Consider the following 21412-nt stretch of genomic DNA (forward strand, 5'->3'; position numbering starts at 1 on the left):
CTCTGTTACATCGCGAATGGCAAGTGAGAAGTATGTTTGTGGGAGACGTATGTGGTAGGAAATAATACGTTGTTCTACTCTTCCCTGAAAGTGCTCTCTCGAAATTTCAATAGTAAACCTCTCCGTGATGCACAACGCCTCTCCTGTAACATTTGCCAATGGAGTTTATTGAGCATCGCCGTAACGCTCTCGCGCCGACTGAACGATCCTGTGACGAAACGCGCCGCTCTTCGTTGGATTTCTCTCTGTCTTTTGTCAGTCCTACCTTCCTTAGTGGATGAGTTACATTTCCTCAACATTCTTATTATGAATCTGTCTGGCATCTGCTTTTCCTTTTATTTGTGTTGCACGGTCATTGCACTTAAGGTTGCTTTGGATACTTACTCTTAGATATTTTATGATAGATACTGCTTCCAGCAGTTTCTCATCAATAGTGTAGTTGTACAGTAGTGGCTTCCTTTTCCTACGCATGCGCAATATGTTACATTCATTTACGTTTGCGATTCACTTGGCAGAGTCTGCGCCATGCAGGTCATTCTACGAATCGATACTGTCTTCTGGCCTTGTTACTTTACTGTAGACAACCGCATCATCTGCGAACGTCTTACAAAGCGTCCCACTCTTCCTATTCTATCATTTATGTACATTGGAAACGGTAACGGTGCTGTCACTCTTCGCTGCGGTACTCCGGAAATTACCTTTACCTCTGCCGATTTTACTCTATTAAGAGCTACGTGTTGAGTTCTATGCCAGGGAAGTCTTGAATCTAATCGCAGATCTGGTCCAATAATCGACAAGCTCGTCTGTTTTTCACTAAACATCAGTGCGGGACGATACCAAAGTAGCCGAAATGTTTGATGTTTCAAGAGGCACTGTATCAAAGATTTATACCGAATACGGGGAAAGCAGGAAGACGTCACCTCTAGGTCACAATGCGGAAAATGTGTGTGTAGTGATTGAAAAGTACTGTGAGGAAAAGTAACAGAACTACAGCTGAAAAGTCCCTGGAGAACTGGGTGTTTCACTCGCGAAACCTGTCAACACCAAAACAACACGAAGGGTGCTCCAGAACTCACCCGTGATGCAAACGCCTGTAATAGGAAAATGTAGTCGCAAAGCCATAAAACCTGGACTGTCAAACAATGGAAGAACGTCATTTGGTCAGATGAGTCTCTTTTCATAACGTTACCAACTTATGAACAGTACTTCTAAATGCTCATTGCAGCCCACTTGCTTAATCATTACAGTCTAATAACCGAATGTAATATTTTAATGTGTTCAGAGAAAAGTAACATTTTTAAGGACTACGTTTTCACCTTAGACTTTTAGCTTTACTTAAATATGATCATAAATGTTTATACATCCATACCCTCCACACTCTGTGAGAGCTCTTGTCGCAAATTTGGCGTGTATAAAAGGAGTCCGTACTGCGGAAACTGCCTTCGAGATAATGCAGTTGATTCGAATCCAGGCTGAAAAATGAAAGGGGCGTGTTAAGGTGCGTTATCAGAAGATTGGCGGTTCACCACACTTCAGAACCTCCTTGGTTTTCTTCAACGCAAATTATGTTTGCGAACTGCGCGGGTAAGACAAGCGTCTAATTCAGAAAACATGAATATGATTTAAATTATCCCTCTTGCTGGCGTCACATGCGCCGCGGTTTCCTTCTGATCGTGCATTCATATATACTGAAACGTCCCCTTTGAAAATGAAGAAAGAGGGTGCTGGTAAAATTCTACGTTATTTGATACAGAAACTGCTGAGTAAAACGCAACGTACTCAGGCAGTTTTATCTTTACTTATTCTGATTATCACTAAACTGACACACAATATTTTAGCGCAACGCAATCTGACTTTCAATAATCCCCACTAAAGAACAACCCTGACTAACAATAACCTATACCTTTCATGAATCACTTAGGTCACAAAAATCTTCGACTCAAACTACTGAAATACAGCGAGCTCCAATACTGCCAGCTGAATAAACGTTTCTAACTAATGAAGGCATCAACTACTGATAGGCATAGTTATCAAATGCAAGATTTTGATAGAGAACAAACAATGTATTTATCTTAATACTGTTCGAAAGTCGTGACATCCAGTTTTACAAATTTCCTTTTTCTGGCGGACACACGTCCAGATCTTCCGCTGACAGTAACCTCTCAAAACTCTGACCTCTCTCTCCGCACATCCACCACTGCTGGCTGCTCACCTCCAAGTGCCCAAAGCTACGCGCTGTTCACATCCAACTGCCAACTGCCCAACACTACACTAGCGAATATTCCAACAATGAGTCCAGCCAGCCACAGACTGCACACAACGTAGTCAGCGATTTTAATACAGAGCGCTACGTGGCGTTACCATTATAAAAACCTAAACAATCTACTTACAATACCAAAATATTTCGTGTTTATTCTAATGGATAGCCTTTAAAAATGGAAAACTTCAGCTTCTGATAGACATATCGAGTGAAGTACATTAGCTTTGGCGTAAACAGTTCTTTACAGAACACTCCGTATTATTAAGTTTCCTTTAATTTACGTCTATGGTCACAAATCTTTTCTGTTTAACAGATTACCGTATTCGGTCTTTAATTACCATCATCAGATCTGTCTCATAAAAACAAAGTCCTAATGCACTGCAGCCATGATGATGGTCATTAAAGACCGAAACCGGTAATCTGTTAAACAGAATAGATTGTGACGATAGACGTAAATTGAAGGAAACTTATTACATATACGGCTCACTGTGTTTTTTTCGCGTCGATGTCGCAGCTTGTGACTTTGTATGAAAAAAAGCCGCAACATCCATTTCGTAGTTCCATATTTCATTGAATATAGATATTAAACGTACGCCATAATTGTTTAACATCCTACACTGTTCTTTACAAAACCAAATATCAAAAATATTTGCGCACTCTCATTTGTAGCCCGAAGGTTGCTTGATTCTGTCGAAGGCATTTATTTTTCTTAACCGTCAGTGTTTGCTGTGCTCGCGCAACAACGACAGAATCTGGTAGTGCTGAAGAGACTTGTATGGCGACCTGGCACTCATCTTTCCCACATCGTCGTGCTTCAGACTTAATTATGTATATTGATAGTTCAGCCATCCCGGGAATCGAGATTTTCTGTGATTATTGCTGTTATCGGTACTGACAGTGTTAAGATATCAAAATGCGTGACGTAAATAGCCGTATCTGTTGCTTGCATTATCTTTTGCTTGCATTGACATATAACTTTAAATTTTTTATATCGCCAAGGGACCGAGGACATTAGCCGTGGAATAAATTTCAACTTGATACACTATGTGATCAACAGTATCTGGTCACCCCCAGAAACATACGTTTTTCATATTAGGTGTATTGTGCTGCCACCTACTGCCAGATACTCCATATCAGCGACCTCAGTAGTCATTAGAGAACCTGAGAGCAGAATGGGGCACTCCGTGGAACTCACGGACTTCGAACGTGTTCATGTGAGTGGGTGTCACTTGTGTCATACGTCTGTATGAGAGATTTCCACACTCCTATACATCCCTAGGTCCATTGTTCCCATAGTGAAGTGAAGTCGTGAAATGACACATACAGCACAAAAGCGTACAAGCTAACCTCATCTGTTGACTGACAGAGACCGCCGACAGTTGAAGAGGGTCGTAATGTGTAATAGGAAGATATCTATGCAGACCATGACACAGGAATTCCAAACTACATCAGGATCCACTGCAAGTACTATGACAGTTAGGCGGGAGGTGAGAAAACTTGGATTTCATGGTCGAGAGGCTGCTCATAAGCCACACATCGCTCCGGTAAATGTCAAACGAAGCCTCGCTTGGTATAAGGTGCGTAAACATTGGACGACTGAACAGTGGAAAAACGTTGTGTGGAGTGACGAATCACGGTACACAATATGGGGGTCTGATGCCAGGGTGTGGGTATGGCGAATTCCCGGTTAACGTCATCTGTGAGCGTGTGTAGTGCAAACAGTAAAATTCGGAGGCTGTGGTGTTATGGTGTGGTCGTGTTTTTCATGGAGAGGGCTTGCACCCTTTGTTGTTTTACGTGGCAGTATCACAGCGAGGCCTACATTGATGTTTTAAGCACCTTCTTGCTTCCCACTGTTGATGAGCAATTCGGGGATGGCTACTGCATCTTTCAACACGATTGAGCACATGTTCATAATGCACGGCCTGTGGCAGATTGGTTACAATTTTTGAGTCCGTAGACGCATCACCTCATTGCACTGGACAGATATTTAAGTGTTGTGCAGGGGCAGTTGAATTTAGTGAAACTAAACTTCTAATTGTTGTTGTTTATAAGTCCTGTAACTCTGACTTCAGAGCATTTCTGCTCAAGCTAGAGAGGGCACTTGATTCACTTTGTAGAAAGTACCAGCAAATTAGTTATATGTGGTGACTTCAATACAAATTTTGTGTATAGTGGTGGAAGGAAAAAGATGTTGGATGATCTCCTAAATTCATATGATCTGATGCTGACTCTGTCTTTTCCACCTAGGGTGCAGGGGAACAGTAACACAACGATTGACAATATTTTTATTCATTCTTCGTTAATAGATCGGCATTCTGTCAGTAAAAAGCTGAATGGCCTTTCAAACCATGATGCACAAATTTAAACAGTAAAAGGCTGTTGTACTCAAATGAATGTCACATGTAACTACAAACTATGTAGGAAAGTTAATCCAACAGCAATTCAGAGTTTTTCTAAACCTTGTCAAGGGACAAGAGTTGCTGTATGTTTATAGTGCTGATAACATAGATGATAAATATAATACTTTCCTTAACACATTCCTCATGCATTCAAAGGCAGGCCGGGTGGCTGACTAGTGGGATAAGGATATCATGTAGAACAAAACGGGAATTAGATCAAAATGTTAGAAGTAGTCACAATCAAACTGCAGTAGCCCATTACAAACAATACTGTATTGTGCTTAAAAATGTTATTAGGATGCAAAGGTATGTGGTATGCAAATAGAATAACTAATTAGCAGGACAAAATTAAAAGCATATGGTCAGTTGTGAAGGACGTGTCTGATCACCAGCACAAGATCGACAATATAAAGTCAGTTGGAAGTAAAATATATCTGTTACTGACAAATCACATATATGTACCGTATTTAAAGATCATTTTCTGAGCATTACTGGTGAATTAAATAAAAATTTAGTTTCTACAGGGAATCATATAATTTTCAAGGCAAATGCCTTTCCGAGATTGATGTCTGAAATACTCCTCTGTGATACAGACAAGGGGGAGGTTGAGTCAATAATTGAATCACTGAAGACTAAGGACTCTCATGGTTATATGTAGCTGGTATCTGTACAGATATCATTGGTGACCTTGCAGCTCTCGAAGAATGAAGTTATAATGAATTCTAGACCTATCGCTGCTTACAGGCGTTGATAAATAGCAACGGGGACAATTGTAAAATGTGTGCCCCGATCGGGACTGGAACCAAGGACCTCCTGCTTACATGGCATACGCTCTAGAGGACTTTTTTTTGTAATCTCGTTTTGTTCGTTTTCGATCATTGCATCTGCTCGGGGCGAACGTTGCAAGACACCTGTTTCAGTTCGCCGTTGATCCATTAACTCAGTTTATTTTTTTAATTACAGACCCCCTGACCGAACACGCTGAGTTACCGTCCTGCTGATTGAGCCATCGAGGACACAGGCAACAGTGCGACAGCAGGAACTTATCTCTGGCACGCTCCCCGTGAGACCCACACTTCCCAACTTCCTGTCCACACACTACACTTGTAGTGCCTCTGCCCACCATACTCATCACTCACGGCAGTCGAAAGGTCTAGATCTGATTATAACTTAATTCTTCGGTAGCTGCAGTATCACCAACGATATCTGTACAGATACCAGCTTCATAGAGATAAGGCTTACCGGCCAGTCATCGTCTTCAGTGCGGATGCACTCAAAATTGCCCGAACTCTTACGGGAATCAGTACAGTGACTGCCGCCAATAATGATATGGTGGACAGGGGCACTACAAATGTAGTGTGTGGACAGAAAGTTGGAAAGTGTGGGTCTCACGGGGAGCGTGCCAGAGATAAGTCCCTGCAGTCGCACAATCGTCTGTGTCCTCTATGGCTCAGTCGGATAGAGCGTCTGCTATGTAAGCAGGAGGTCGCGGTTTCGAGTTCCGGTCGGGGCACACAATTTTCGACTGTTCCCGTTTATATTTATCAACGCCTGTAAGCAGCGAAAGGTCTAGATTTCATTATAACTTTATTCTCTTGGTTATAAAAAAGTACCTAGAAGAATATTAAAGTACTGTGCTGCACATGTTAGCCCTGTATATAGCCATATTTGTAATTTTTCCGCCGGCCGTGGTAGCCGTGCTGTTCTAGGCGCGACAGTCTGGAACCGCGCGACCGCTACGGTCGTACGTTCGAATCCTGCCTCGGGCTTGGATGTTTGTGATGTCCTTAGGTTAGTTAGGTTTAAGTAGTTCTAACTTCTAAGGGACTGATGACCTCATATGTTAAGTCCCATAGTGCTCAGAGCCATTAGAACCATTTGTAATTTTTCATTTTGGAATCGTCAGTTTCCTGAATGACTGAACTGCTCAGTAGTAAAGCCGCTTTATAAAAAGGGAGAAAGGGATAATGAAGACAATTTTAGACTTATTTCTATGCCATCAGTGTTTGCTAAAGTCATTGAAAAGGCTGTGTATGTAAGAATAATTGATCATTTTATATCACACAATTTCCTGTCAAATGAACAGTTCGGCTTTATAAGTCACTTAACAACTGAAAATGCTAGATTGTATTTTCTCTGTGAGGTGCTGGATGGATTAAACAAAAGGTTTCGAACTCTAGGCATATTTTTTGAGTTAACTAACGCGTTTGATTGTATTGATCACAAAATATTGCTGCAGAGGTTTGACCATTACAGAATACAGGGAGTAGCTCACAACTGGTTCACCTCTTACTTTAACAACATACAGCAAAAAGTCATTACTCACAACGTTGAGAATAGCTGTGATGTTTGGTCTGAGTGGGGTACAGTCAAGAGGGGGTGCCCCAGGGATCAGTGTTGGGGCCACTCGTGTTCCTTATTTATATAAATGATATGCCCTCTAGTATTATGGGTAACTCTCAAATACTATTTCTGTTTGCTGATGACACTAGCTTGGTAGTAAAGAATGTTGTGTGCAACACTGGCTCGGTATCAAGCAGTGTAGTTCATGACCTAAATTTATGGCTTGTTGAAAATAAACTAACGCTAAATCTCAGTAAGACACAGTTGTTACAGTTTCTGACACATAATTCAAGAAAACCGGACGTTCTAATTTCACAGAATGGTCATATGATTAGTGAAATTGAACGGTTCACATTTATATGGGTTCAGATAGATAGTAAACTGTCGTGGAAAGCCCACGTTCAGGATCTTCTTCGAAGACTTAATGCTGCCGTTTTGCTATTCGAATGGTATCTGAAGTGAGTGATCGTTCGGCACGAAAATTTATCTATTTTACTAATTTTCTTTCGCTTATGTCGTATAGTATTAGATTTTGGGGTAACTCTTCGCATTCTAAAAGGATGTTTTTGGTTCAGAAACGGGCGGTTCGGGCAATAAGTGGTGTAAGTTAACGAACCTCTTGTCGACCCATGTTCACGAGTCTGCGTATGTTGACATTAATTAGCCTCTTAGCATATTCCCAAGAATAAGCAGCGTTCACTCGGTTAATACTCGGCAGCAAACAAACCTCCTTTATATCGACCTTCCTTAACTCTTGCGTAGATAGGTGTGCAGTATACTGCTGCATCCATTCTCAGTAAGCTACCACTCTAATTAAAAAATCTTATCAGTAATCCACGCTCTTTCAAATCGAAACTAAAGATTTTTCTGATGGCTCACTCTTTCTATTCTGTGGAGGAGATACTTGAAAAAGTAAGCTGATTCTTATTGTATTGTTGATTGCGTTTATTTAAACTTATGGAGCGACTTTTTTCGGATTTATGAATATTTTATTTTTATCTGTGATTACTTTTACGTTATAATTTCATATACTGACAAAAAATAGAGGCATACCAACAACTGGCGTAGCACAAGAATACACTTCAGAAAATAGGGTAGAATGCTTCAAATTTTTGGATTTACATGTTGATGGAAGCTTGAAGTTGAACAAGCGTATTACTTAGCTTCTCAGACAGTTACATTCAGCTACTTTTGCTCTTGGTATAATTGCTGGTCCTTGAAACAAACGAATCAACCTCGTGACGTATTTTGCGTGTTTCTACTCAATAATGTCTCATGGAATCATTCACTGAGTTAACTCACTAGTTATAAAGAAAGTATTAATTGCGCAAAGGCAAGTAGAAAGAGTAATGTGAGTTGTACATCCGCGGGTGTCATTTAGGGATCTCTTTAACGAGTTAAGACATTTTAAAATGCACCGTCGCAAATAATGCACCGCAACTCGAGAAGAACAGTTGACATCTGTACCTACAACATTAGAGGAAAAAATGTGTTTTTCATTAGCCATTATTAATTCTGTAAGTGACACAAAAAGGAGTTCAATATACAGCAACATAAAATTTCATCATTTGCCCAATAACATAAAACTTCTGACAGGTAGCAAGACAAGTTTTAAATCTAACCTAAAATCATTTCTCCTGACAACTCCTTCAGTTCTAAGGAAGAATTTCTATTTAAAAACTGGTAGCCTGTAAAAATAAAATAAAATATATAAAATAGAATAAAAAGCTTTGTTTTTAAGTGTATTAGCACGAGTACGGCTAAAACAATGATGCTTTCATCAATGTTATGTATCATGTATACATATCCTATAAACTGACAGTTTCACATAATTTCAATGAAAAAATTGTTTATACGTTCTATACAAGGAGATGAACTCGGAAGGCAATACCATAGAAATGGAAGATGATATAGATGAAGATGAGATGGGAGATATGATTCTGCGAGGAGAATTTGACGGATCACAGACCTAAGTCGAAATACGACCCAAGCAGTAGACGACACTCCCCCAGAAGTACTGATAGCTATGGGAGAGCCAGGCATGACAAAACTCTTCCGTCTAGATTGCAAGATATAAGAAACTGGTGATATACCCTCAGAATTCAATAAAAATGTATTGATTTAATAGCAAATAACTTAGGTGCTGACAAGTGTGAATGTTACCGAACTATCAGTTTAATAAGTCATGGCCGCAAAATACTGACACGAATTTTTTACAGAAAAAGGGAAAAGTAGTAGAAGCCTAGCTCTGGTTGGATTCCAGAGCAATGAAGGCACACAGGAGGCAGTACTGACCCTGCGACTTCTTTTGTGAGTTTGGTTAAGAAAAGGCAACCCTACGTTTATTGCATTTGTAGCCTTACAGAAGACTTTTGATGAAGTTTAGTGGAATACATTCTTAAAAACAGTGAAGGTAGCAAGGGTAACATACAGGCAGCGAAATACTATTCACAACTTGTACTGAAAACAGATAGCAGGGAAACGAGGCGAGGGGTATGAAAAGGAAGCATTGGTTGAGAAGGGAGTGATACCGGATTGTAACCTTCCCCCAATGTTAATCAGTCTGTACGTTGACGAAGAAGTAAAGGGAATGAAAGCAAAATTTGAAGAAGGAATTAAGGGGAGAAGAAACAAAAACTTTGAGGTTTGCTGATGACATAATTCTGTCAGAGACAGCAAAGGACTTGCTGCAGCAGTTGGATGGAGTGGACAGTGTGTTGAAAGATGAATATGTGATGATTATCAATAAAAGCAAAACAAGGGTAAATGAATGTAGTCGAATTAAATTAGGTGATGCATCTGGAATTATATTAGGAAACGAGACAAAGAAGTAGATGAGTTTTGATCCTTAGGCATACACTAAATGATAACAGCCGAAATAAAGGGAATATAAAATGCAGATGAAAATGGTAAGAAAAGAGTTTCTGAGAAAGAGAAATTTGCTAACATAGATTATAGAATTTAGAGTTAGTAAATCTTTTCTGGAAGTATTTGTATGGAGTTTAGCCATGTTTAAAAGTGAAACATGGACGATAAATGTTTTAGGAAAGAAGGAAATAGAGGCTTTTGAAATGTGGTGCTACAGAAGAATGCTGGAGGTTAGACAAATAGAGTACGCAACTCAAATGTTCAAATGTGTGTGCAATTTTATGGGACTTAACTGCTAAGTCCCATCAGTCCCTAAGCTTACACACTACGTAACCTGAAGTATCCTAAGGACAAACACACACACACCCGTGCCCGAGGGAGGGCTCTAACCTCCACTGGGACCAGCCTCTCAGTCCATGACTGCAGCGCCCTAGCGCCCTAGACCGCTCGGCTGATCCTGCGTGGCAGCACGTAACTATTGAGGAGGTACAGAAGAGAAATGGGGAGAAAAGAAATTCGTGACACAACCAGATTGGAAGAAGGTTTCGGTTGATAGGAGACATTCTGAGACACCAATGAGTCACCAAGTTAGTACTGGAGAGAAGTTAGCACATTCAGAAGGATGTAAGTTGCAATAGTTATTCGCAGATGTAGAGGACAGGATAGAGTAGAGCGCAGAGTTGTATCAAAATAGTCTTCGGATTGAAGACCACAACAACAACACGCTCTAAGGGACGTGTAAATAACTAACAAACATCGTGTTTTCAATACTATGTATTGATAAAAAATCTGGTTCCGCAATTTGCTTTGTTTACATGCGTTATGAAAACTGATCGAGTCTGTACGTTGCACGCTTTGTTGTTTCAGTACTGCTGGCAGCAGGTGGGTAGCGCCGCGCCTGTGACGTAATGGCCGTCTTCCTGGAGTCTTGGTTGGCCGAGCTGGTGGCCGTGGCGTTGGTGGCGCTCACGGCTACCTACCTGTGGTTCGCCAACAGATTCCAGTACTGGACTCGCAAGGGCGTCTTCCAGGTAGAACCCCAGTTCCCTTTCGGGAACATTCGAAAGACCTTTCTGGCCCAAAGTCGTCTGGAGCTGACAATGAAGGAAGTCTACGATCTACACAAAGGTACTGTATTTCATTACAGCGGCTACATTGTCTTCAAATTTCACTTTCATTGCTTAATCCCATATTTTTTACGTGTAGACCAATTTGCATTGTGATGACCTCATCGCGATTGGGGTTGCTGTGGTCTTCAGTCCTGAGACTGGTTTGATGCAGCTCTCCATGCTACTCTATCCTGTGCGAGCTTCTTCATCTCCCAGTACCTACTGCAGCCTACATCCTTCTGAATCTGCTTAGTGTACTCATCTCTTGGTCTCCCTCAACGATTTTTACCCTCCACGCTGTCCTCCAGTAGTAAATTGGCGATCCCTTGATGCCTCAGAACGTGTCTACCAACCGATCCCTTCTTCTAGTCAAGTTGTGCCACAAACTCCTCTTCTCCCCAATTCTATTCAATACCTCCTCATTAGTTATCTGATCTACCCATATGATCTCCAGCATTCTTCTGTAGCACCAAATTTCAAAAGCTTCTATTCTCTTCTTGTCCAAACTATTTATCGTCCACGTTTCACTTCCGTACATGGCTACACTCCATACAAATACATTCAGAAACCACTTCCTGTCACTTAAATCTATACTCGATGTTAGCAAATTTCTCTTCTTTAGAAACGCTTTCCTTGCCATTGCCAGTCTACATTTTATATCCTCTCTACTTCGACCATCATCAGTTATTTTGCTCCCCAAGTAGCAAAACTCCTTCACTACTTTAAGTGTCTCATTTCATAATCTAACTCCCTCAGCATCACCCGACTTAATTCGACTACATTCCAGTATCCTCGTTTTGCTTTTGTTGATGTTCATCTTATACCCTCCTTTCAAGACACTGTTCATTCCGTTCAGCTGCTCTCCCATGTCCTTTGCTGTCTCTGACAGAATTACAATGTCATCGGCGAACCTCAAAATTTTTATTTCTTTTCCATGGATTTTAATTCCTACTCCAAATTTTTCGTTTGGTTCCTTTACTGTGTGCTCAATATACAGATTGAATAACATCGGGGATAGGCTACAACCCTGTCTCACTCCATTCCCAGCCACTGCTTCCCTTTCATGCCACTCGACTCTTATAAATACCATCTGGTTTCTGTACAAATTGTAAATAACCCTTCGCTCCCTGTATTTACCCCTGCCACCTTCAGAATTTGAAAGAGAGTATTCCAGTCAACATTGTCAAAAGCTTTCTCTAAGTCTACAAATGCTAGAAACATAGGTTTGCCTTTCCTTAATCTATCCTCTAAGATAAGTCGTAAGGTCAGTATTGCCTCACGTCTTCCAACATTTCTACGGAATCCAAATTGATCTTCCCCGAGGTCGGCTTCTACCAGTTTTTCCATTCGTCTGTAAAGATTTCGTGTTAGTATTTTGCAGCCGTGGCTTATTAAACTATTAGTTCGGTAATTTTCACATCTATCAGCACCTGCTTTCTTTGGGTTTGTAATTATTATAGTGTTCTTGAAGTCTGAGGGTATTTCGCCTGCTTCATACGTCTTGCTCACCAGATGGTAGAGTTTTGTCAGGGCTGGCTCTCCCAAAGCTATCAGTAGTTCTAATGGAATGTTGTCTACATCCAGGGCCTTGTTTCGACTTAGGTCTTTCAGAGCTCCTCATCGGGATATCGTCATTAAACCAAAAGGTTTAGGGTCCGAGTTAAACAAAGGATAGAGCAGATCGCAGTTTTCCCCAGAGACATTCGTGGATAAACGTTTGCGGGTTCCTTGTATGAGATTTGTACGTAAACTGAACTTTCATCGACATCCTCTGTCATTATACTCAGGTGTTATCTGAGGCAGGGAAAGAGCGGTTATGACGGTGATCCTACGTTTGGTGATTTTTTTTCTTTTTTTAGCAAGAAGCAGTCGACCACTAAAATCTCGGGGTGTACAATCAAACTATTCTCCCATCTGCTCGATTTTTTTTCATTCTCGTTGGAAAAACGAAAGTTCCTAAATAATCAATAACCCAAAAAATATGTAAGAGGCCAGTATGCCCCACGGGACAAACACATTGACCACAGGTAAGAAAGGCTAAATAAATTGAGAAAACCATTTTCAGCTTTGAAACACCGCACTGAGAGGGAAAGAACTTATTACCGCGCAAATTACGTGTTGAGAGTAAAAACATTGCACAAAATAATGATGTTTTCAAGAACAAATTCATTATTACTACCGAGAAAAAGTGAAGAGTTTCGAATTTTTTTCAGCACACTTATCTCATAAATACTCGTTTTCGTTCTCATCAATAGCCACATATTGTTTGTGGACCCACATAGCGCATCCTAGTCACTAGGTCTCAACGTCAGTCTTGGAAACTGTTTCCGCAAATCACCAGTCCATCACTTCCCAGCCATTCTACTCTACTTATTAAAATTATGAGAAAGATGATTTCCCTCTGCCAGTTCAATTGCTGCCCATCACAGTTTGTTAACAGTCATGACGATAAATCTTCTCTCCGACAATAGGAGACGATTATATATTTCCTTTTCTTGTTTTGAGGTAAACACTCACACCGACAAACTCCAAATACCTTCTTGTTGTCAGCATCAGGTGGATTTTCCTTCTAAACTCATCTCCTCAATCTATACCTTAGAAGTTGATAGGAAGTCGCAGCAGTTTTGAAAGTTTGTCGTAATTCGCTGACTGTGTTGGTCTCTCCATGTCGCAGGGAAAATTAACTGTTCTGTTACTTAAAAAAAATGATTATTTATTAATGTATGGTAATTATTACCTTTATTGTTAATTAGGAATATTATTATTGTTTATAATGATTCATCGTTAATTATAGTTACGTTCAATATTTGTTGGCATGAATAACAGTAAAAGCGGAACAGATAACTTTTAGTTTTGGGCGGTTGTATTGGCCCCTGGCTGTCCGTTGTGGCCGCCTATACGCCATTCCACAAAAGGTCCTGTTACTCAGAACACCCTCCGTGGAAGCATTACTCTACGTGGTAATGTTTGCTAAGTAACCACCCTTTCAACTCAATTAAGTAAGAAAAACTAATTTTTTTGTAAATTTGTGATAGAACATGAAGTGAGAACTTCCTTCAAATCAGGTATCAAAACCATACAAAACGGGACTACGAGAGAACGTGGTACCCCGGTTTCTTCAAAAGACTTTGTGTAACTGAAAGGATTCGTAATGTAACACATTTTTTCTCGGCCCATTTCGGTTAAAAAAAAATGCGGTGTATGTTATGGGACATAGCGGCAGAGAGAGCTGTCACTGAGTTTCTTTAAGCGGAGAACCAAAGCATCGCAGATATTCATAGGCGCTAGCATGATGTCTACGGAGAACTGTCAGAGAACAAAAGCACGGTGAACCGCTGGGCGAGTCGTCTGTCATTATCGCAACAGCGTCGCTCAAATTTGTCAATCTCCCGAGTGCCGGCCGGCCGCGCACACCTGTGACTCTTGCGATGTTGGAACGTGCGGACACACTCATTCGAGGTGATCAAACACCTTAGTGTACAACAGGAAGTGCTGACGCACTCGCCCATCAGTTGGGATACTCAAAGGTGTGTGACCGCTAGGTTCCTCGCCACCAAACTTAAGGGCATAAAGAGCGACACAGAATCATCTGTACACATTTGCTTGCCCGGTTCGGCACGGTTCAAAAATAGGCTCTGAGCACTATGGGACTTAAATTCTGAGGTCATCAGTCCCCTAGAACTTAGAAGTACTTAAACCTTACTAACCTAAGGACATAACACACATCCATACCCGAGGCAGGATTCGAACCTGCGACAGTAGCGGTCACGCTGTTCCAGACTGAAGCACCTAGAACCGCTCGGCCACCGATAATCTATCAAGCGCATGGCGCTTCCCACGGGAAATCAAAGAAAGACTTCAGCGTGTTCTTCCCCACAAAGAATGCAAACGAACCTCTCCTTCTCCATGACAACACAAGACCTCATACAAGTCTGCGCACCCGAGAGCAGCTCACAAATGTTTATTGGACTGTTTCTCCTCGTCTACTGTACAGTCCGGGCCTCGCACCTTACGATTAGTATGAAGAATGAACTCCGCGTGAAGCATTACATGAATGGTGCGGAGGGTATTGATGCAACAAGACGTTGGCTCCGACATTGGCCACTAGGGTGGTACCGTGCGGACATACAGGGTGACAATTATTGAACTATATGAAAAAAACTTAAATTAGTTACAAACTATGGCGTGCACACATTTTGTTCAACATGGAAGCGTGACTACAGATAGTCATATTTCGGTTATGACATGTTCAATATACCTGCCATCGTTGCCGATGATGTGGCGCAGACGAATAGCGAAATTCTGCATGACCCGCTAAAGTGTCGGAACACTGATGCTGTCGATGATCTCCTGAATGGCTGTTTCCAGCTCAGCAATGGTTTTGAGATTATTGCTGTACACCTTGTCTTTAATATAGGCCTACAACAATGAGTCGCATGTGTCCAGATCCGACGAACTTGGAGGCCAATCGAGGCTCATGCCAGTGGCCTCCGGGTACCCCAGAGCCTGAATGCGGTCTCCAAAGTGCTTCTCCAGGATGTCGAACACTCTCCTGCTTCGATGACGTCGAGCTCCGTCTTGCATGAACGACATCCTGCCGAAATCAGGGTCACTTCTGGTAATGGGGATGAAGTCACCCTCGAAACCTTCTCGTACCGCTCGTCTGGTAACAAAGTTCTATGGCGTTCAGGTTTATTAGTGAGTGCCACCAAGCTAGTTCATCATATACCGTCAGTCGCATAACAATATGGGGACTATTGTGTTTGTCGCTCAGTACGCTTTCTTTGTTAATATGGCTACTATTTAAATTATTTTCATGAATAGCGCATAATTCAATGAGTGATACACTGAAGAGTCAAAGAAACTGGTACACCTGCCTAATATCGTGTAGGGCCACCGCTAGCACGCAGAAGTGCCGCAACACGTCCTGGAATGGACTCGACTAACGTCTGGAGTAGTGCTGGAAGGAATTGACAATGTGAATCTTGCAGGGCTGTCCATAAATCCGTAAGACTACAAGGAGGAGGAGATCTCTTCTGAACAGCTGGCTGCAAGGTATCCCAGATACACTGAATAATTTTCATTTCTGGGGAGTTGGTGGCCAATGGGAGATGTTTCATCTCAGAAGAGTGTTCCTGGAGCCACTGCGAACCAGTTCTGGACGTGTGGGGTGTAGCATTATCCTTCTAGAATTGCTCAAGTCCGTCGGCATGCACAATGGACATGAATGGATGCAGGTGATCAGACAGGATGCTTTCGCACGTGTCACCTGTCAGAGCCGTATCTCGACGTATCAGCGGTCCCAGATCACTGTAACTGTACACTCCCCACACTATTCTAGAGCCTCCACCAGCTTGAACAGCCCGCTGCTGACATGCAGGGTCCATGGATACATGAGGTTGTCTCCAAATCCGTACAGTTCCATCCGCTCGGTACAATTTGAAACGAGACTCTTCTGACCAGGCAACTCGTTTCCCGTTATCGACAGTCCAATGTCGGTGCTGATGGACCTAGGCGAGGCGTAAAGCTTTGTGTCGTGCGGTCATCAAGGGTACACGAGTGGGCCTTCTGCTCCGAAAGGCCATAACGATGATGTTTCGTTGAATGGCTGGCTCAAATGGCTCTGAGCACTACGAGACTTAACATCTGTGGTCATCAGTCCCCTCGAACTACTTAAACATAACTAACCTAAGGACATCACACACAACCATGCCCGAGGCAGGATTCGAACATGCGACCGTAGAGGTCACGCGCTTCCAGACTGAAGCGCCTAGAACCGCACGGCCACACCGGCCGGCCTTTCGTTGAATGGTTGTCAAGCTGACTCTTGTCGATGGCCCAGCATTGTAATCTGCAGCAGCTTGCGGAAGGAATGCACTTCTGTTTCATTGGACGATTCTCTTCATCCGTCGTTGGTCTCGTTCTTGTAGGCTCTTTTTCTGGCCGCAGCTAGGACGGAGATGTGACATTTTACCCGATTCCTGATATTCACGGTATACTCGCGAAATGGTCGTACGAGAAGATACCCACTTCATCGCTACCTTGGAGATGCTGTGTCCCATCGGTGGTGCGGTGACTATAACACCCCATTCAGACTCACGTACACGTTGATAACCTTGATATATCAGCAGTAACTTATCAAGCAACTGAGCCAGACACTTGTCTCTTGCCGATCGCAGCATCGAATTCTGCCTGTTTACATATCTATACCTATACCATTTTCTTTGGTGTTCTTTAAGAAGTATGATTCTTTTTACCTGTATAATTTGAATATGTCTTACATTCTGTATAACAAATGCACCGCTCTACTGGTATGTTTCTGATTTAAGATCATTTCACACATTGGGTGGTTATGTCACATCTCTGCCGTTCTCCAAGGAACCTTCCAGCACCAGGCTGAACTATGCCTGCGAGAGTGGAAGCTGTCATCCAGGCTAAGGGTGGGCAAACACCATACTGAATTCCGGCATTACCGAAGGAGGGCGCCACGAACTTCTAAATTTTCAGCTAAGTTCAAAATGGCTCTGAGCACTATGGGACTTAACATCTGTGGGCATCAGTCCCCTAGCACTTAGAACTACTTAACCCTAACTAACCTAAGGACATCACAGACATCCATGCCCGAGGCAGGATTCGAACCTGCGACCATAGCGGTCACACGGTTCCAGACTGAAGCGCCTAGAACCGCACGGCCACACCGGCCGGCCTTTTCAGCTAGGTGTCCTGATACTTTCGATCACATAGTGTCTCTGTATTATTATCTTGTGCCATACATCAGTTACTTGAATACTTGTTGACATCCTAATGTACAGGGCCTGAGAATAGCACCAAGGAAGCGACGAACCTGCTGATTTAAAGAAAAATAAATAAAAACTGAGTTAAATACGGCTGTTGTTTGGTTTTTATTCTATTTACAATAATGGAAGCCGATGCGTGCAAGTTCTGCTCTGAGATGAGAGGGTTGGCGCAAGAAAGGAAGACGTGACAGGTTGCATCAAACCAGTCACTCATGATGACTATAAAAAAAAGAAAACAACAAAGAGTGGGGGAGCAAAGTTATTTGCGTAATGTTGTGGTTCACCGGATTTTGGACCAATATCCTGTGTTAAATTGCAAAACTCTACGTAGGACCTCGGCGTTAAGCTTTGGTAAAGTAAAAAGAATGGACTTCCAAAATTACAGACCAATATCTCTAACATCGGTTTGCTGCAGGATAATTGGACATACCCTGAGTTCGAATATATTAAATGTTTTGAGACCGAGAAGCTTATGTCCACGAGTCGACCCAGTTTTAGTAAGCATTACTCGTATGAAACTGAGCTTGCCCTATTCTCACATGATGTACTGCAAACTGTGGAAGAAGGGGAACAGACAGATTCCATATTTCTAGATTTCCAGAAAGCATTTGGCACGGTGCCCCATTGCACGCTGTTAACGAAGGTACGAGCGTGTGGAGTAGGTTCCCAGATATGTGTGTGGCTCTAAGACTTCTTAAGTAATAGAACCCAGTATGTTGTCCTCGACGGCGAATGTACATCAGAGACAAGGGAATCGTCAGGAATGCCCCAAAGTAGTGTGGTAGGACCGCTGTTATTATCTACAAACTTAAGTGATCTGGCGGGCAGGGTGCGCACCAGCGTAGGGTTATTTGCTGATGATGCTGTTCTGTAGAGGAGGTTATCGAAGTTGAGTGACTATAGGAGAATAAAAGACGATTAGACAAAATTTGTAGTTGGTGTGATGATGGTAGAAAAAAAAGGAAGTTAATGTGGATGACAAGGGAAAACAAATGCGTAATGTTCAGATAGAGCATTGGTAATGCCCTGCTTGACACAATCAAGTTGTTTCAATATCTGAGAGTAACGCTGCAAAGCAATATGAAATGGAACGGGTATGCGAGGATTGTTGTAGGGAAGGAAAATGGTCGACTTCGGTTTATTGGGCGAATTTTAAAGAAGTGTTATTCATCTGTAAAGGAGGTCGCATATAGGAAGCTAGTCTGACCTATTCTTGAGTACTGCTCGAGTGTTTGGTAGTCGCACCTGGTCGGATTAAAGCAAGACATTAAAACATCTCAAAGAGAGGCTGCTAAATTTGTTACCGGTAGGTGCGAACAGTAAGCAAGTGTCACGGAGATACTTCAGAAAACGGGAATCTCCTGAGGGAAGGCGGCGTTTTTTCGAGGAACATTAGTGAGAAAATTTAGAGAACCAGCATTTGAAGCTGACAGTCGAGAGACTGTCCTGCTGCCAACGTACATTTGGCATAAGGACCGCGAAGACAAGGTAAGAGAAGTTAAGGCTCATACGGAGGCATATAGAGAGTCGTTTTTTTTCTCAATTGGAACACAAATGGAAATTGAAGTTAAAATCTTAGCTTCAGTGACTATGTCCAGGAAAGCCTGCAGACTTAGAGGGCAAAAAAAAAAAAAAAAAAAAAAACTGGTTGTGGTACAGAGTACACTCAACCACACCCTGTACTGTGGCTTGCGGGATTTGAATGTAGATGTAGATGTAGAAGGTTAACGGCTTGGCCGTGCTGAGGCTTGCGTTGGTGCCGTGTGTAGGTTTCTCCAAGGCTGTATCGTTTAGTTCGCACGGTTGCGTTGTTTGTCTTCTTCTCGTGTTCACTGGCGCCACTCGATTTCGTAAGCGTTGCCTGTCCGCTAGTGGCAGCAGCGGCGCTTATCGATATGTAGTTGTGCTGCCCTGTCTTTGGTTAGAGTGTGGATTCCGGTTGGAGATGCAGGAGCAGCGAGGTCCGCGCAGAGCGGCAACACGCCGGGACCGCTGGCGGCGTGTATGGACTGCCGGATCGAAGGGCAGTGGTCACGAGGGTGCACGATCTCGTCGAAAGCGGATCCTGCATGTTTAAGTTGACTGCATTGCAATTTGCGTAGAGAAACCTCCACCCTTGTGAAATCTCGCGATTCTCCAGTGACTTGAGTTTGTGTTGCTGCTCGTAGTGTCGCCGAGGCGAGAAGCAGCGAGTGGTGTACCTGGGGAAGCCGGATCTGATTAGCCTTCCTAAGCTTCTATTTCCTATTTACTATTTTTAGCTTGTTACATTGTTGAGTACAACCAGCGGTATTTTTCTGTCTTGTGGCCGCTAACGCCCCAGTTACGTGCCCTGGGGGTTAGTGTATGTAACGGCAGTGTACATTTGCTTGCCATGCTGCCGCTGTCCGGTGAGGCGTGTAAGTTTGACAGCTTCTTGATTGTAGGTTGGGTAGTCGTTCCTTCTTGTTCTGGACACTCTAAGCGCAGTATTCTGTGGGCGGAGCCCAGACCGCCGGTTCCGGCTTTGGCGTAATTTTACATGTTGCTTTTGTTTTGTTGGATGTCAGGTAGCTTCACCAAGATTATTATTAGTCGCTCGTTAGACAGCCACTAGCCCTAGTTACCATCTTGTGATCTGAATGCAACTTTTGGTTTCCTTTCTGTTCGCTCGCGAAAGCGTTTTTGGTGTGACCTACTCAGAGGTCGATTCCTGGAGCACCCTCTGTCACTCGCCCTTGTGTTTTATTTTATTATTGTATTACTAAGCTACCATCATTTGTCTCGCCTGTTTGGTGATCTGTTGTTGTTGTTTTGTTTTTTTTAAAATCCACTTTTGCGATGCTCTTTGCCGTTTGAAAGTACATTTCTTAGATTTTTTATAATTGCCAATTTGGTGTTAAGGGTATTCAGCCGTGATTGTGGTTACTTGCTTTAAAATTCTGATTGGGATCACATTGGGTTGTTTTCAAAAAATTATTTGTTGTCTGTATTTTATGTATGTTTGTGAATTTTTTTAATAATTGCCATTTTGGGAGCTAAAGGCCTTCAGCCGTGATCGTGGTTACTTGCTTAAAATTGTGATTGCGACCACATTGGCTTGCCTACAAAATTATTGGCTATCTGTATTTGTTAAATTTTAAGTAATTGCCATTTTTCGCGTTAAGGGCCTTCAGCCGTGATTGTTGTTACGTGCCTTAAAAGTCTGATTGCGACCTCATTGGCTTGTTTAAAAATTATTTACTAAAATAAATGAGTGAAATTGCAAAGCAAACCACTAGTAATTGATTCGGGCTCCGTCCACAATCGTAACCCAATCCTGCCTTCCTAAATTACCAGGTCTCAATGGCCGACTTGGCACTTTTCCGATTGCAGCAGGTTATGTGCCGCCACTGTGTTTCACCCTTGTCCTTCACGCCCTCACTGACATCGATAACATAAACAGGACACTGAACTCTATTCGCACTCGTCAAGCCAACTATCATGCACAGGAATACTTAAGCCGCAGAACTCACACTTTTTGATGAAAAGGCGTTATATGACTTTACTTTATTAGCGTCATCAGCGAAGCAGACTTTTAATTCTGTATGACGTGTCACACTGAGGCTCTGAAATCATCTTTTCATTTTTCTTTTCAATCTTCAAATCAAGAGC

General features: G+C 42.3%; 1 protein-coding gene across 2 annotated transcripts in view; it reads left to right on the forward strand.

Moving 5' to 3' along the window:
- LOC126273119 (cytochrome P450 6k1-like) overlaps nt 1–21412 on the forward strand; it is a 90357-nt gene that overhangs the window by 40164 nt on the left and 28781 nt on the right. For both annotated transcript variants that reach the window (XM_049976572.1, XM_049976573.1), the window contains exon 2: nt 10741–11001. In XM_049976572.1, coding sequence (XP_049832529.1) covers nt 10782–11001 — 220 coding nt within the window. In that variant the 5' untranslated portion in view covers nt 10741–10781. The remainder of the gene's footprint in view (nt 1–10740; nt 11002–21412) is intronic.

This window comes from Schistocerca gregaria, chromosome 5, assembly GCF_023897955.1.
Source record: "Schistocerca gregaria isolate iqSchGreg1 chromosome 5, iqSchGreg1.2, whole genome shotgun sequence".
Classification (NCBI taxonomy): Eukaryota; Metazoa; Arthropoda; class Insecta; order Orthoptera; family Acrididae; genus Schistocerca; species Schistocerca gregaria.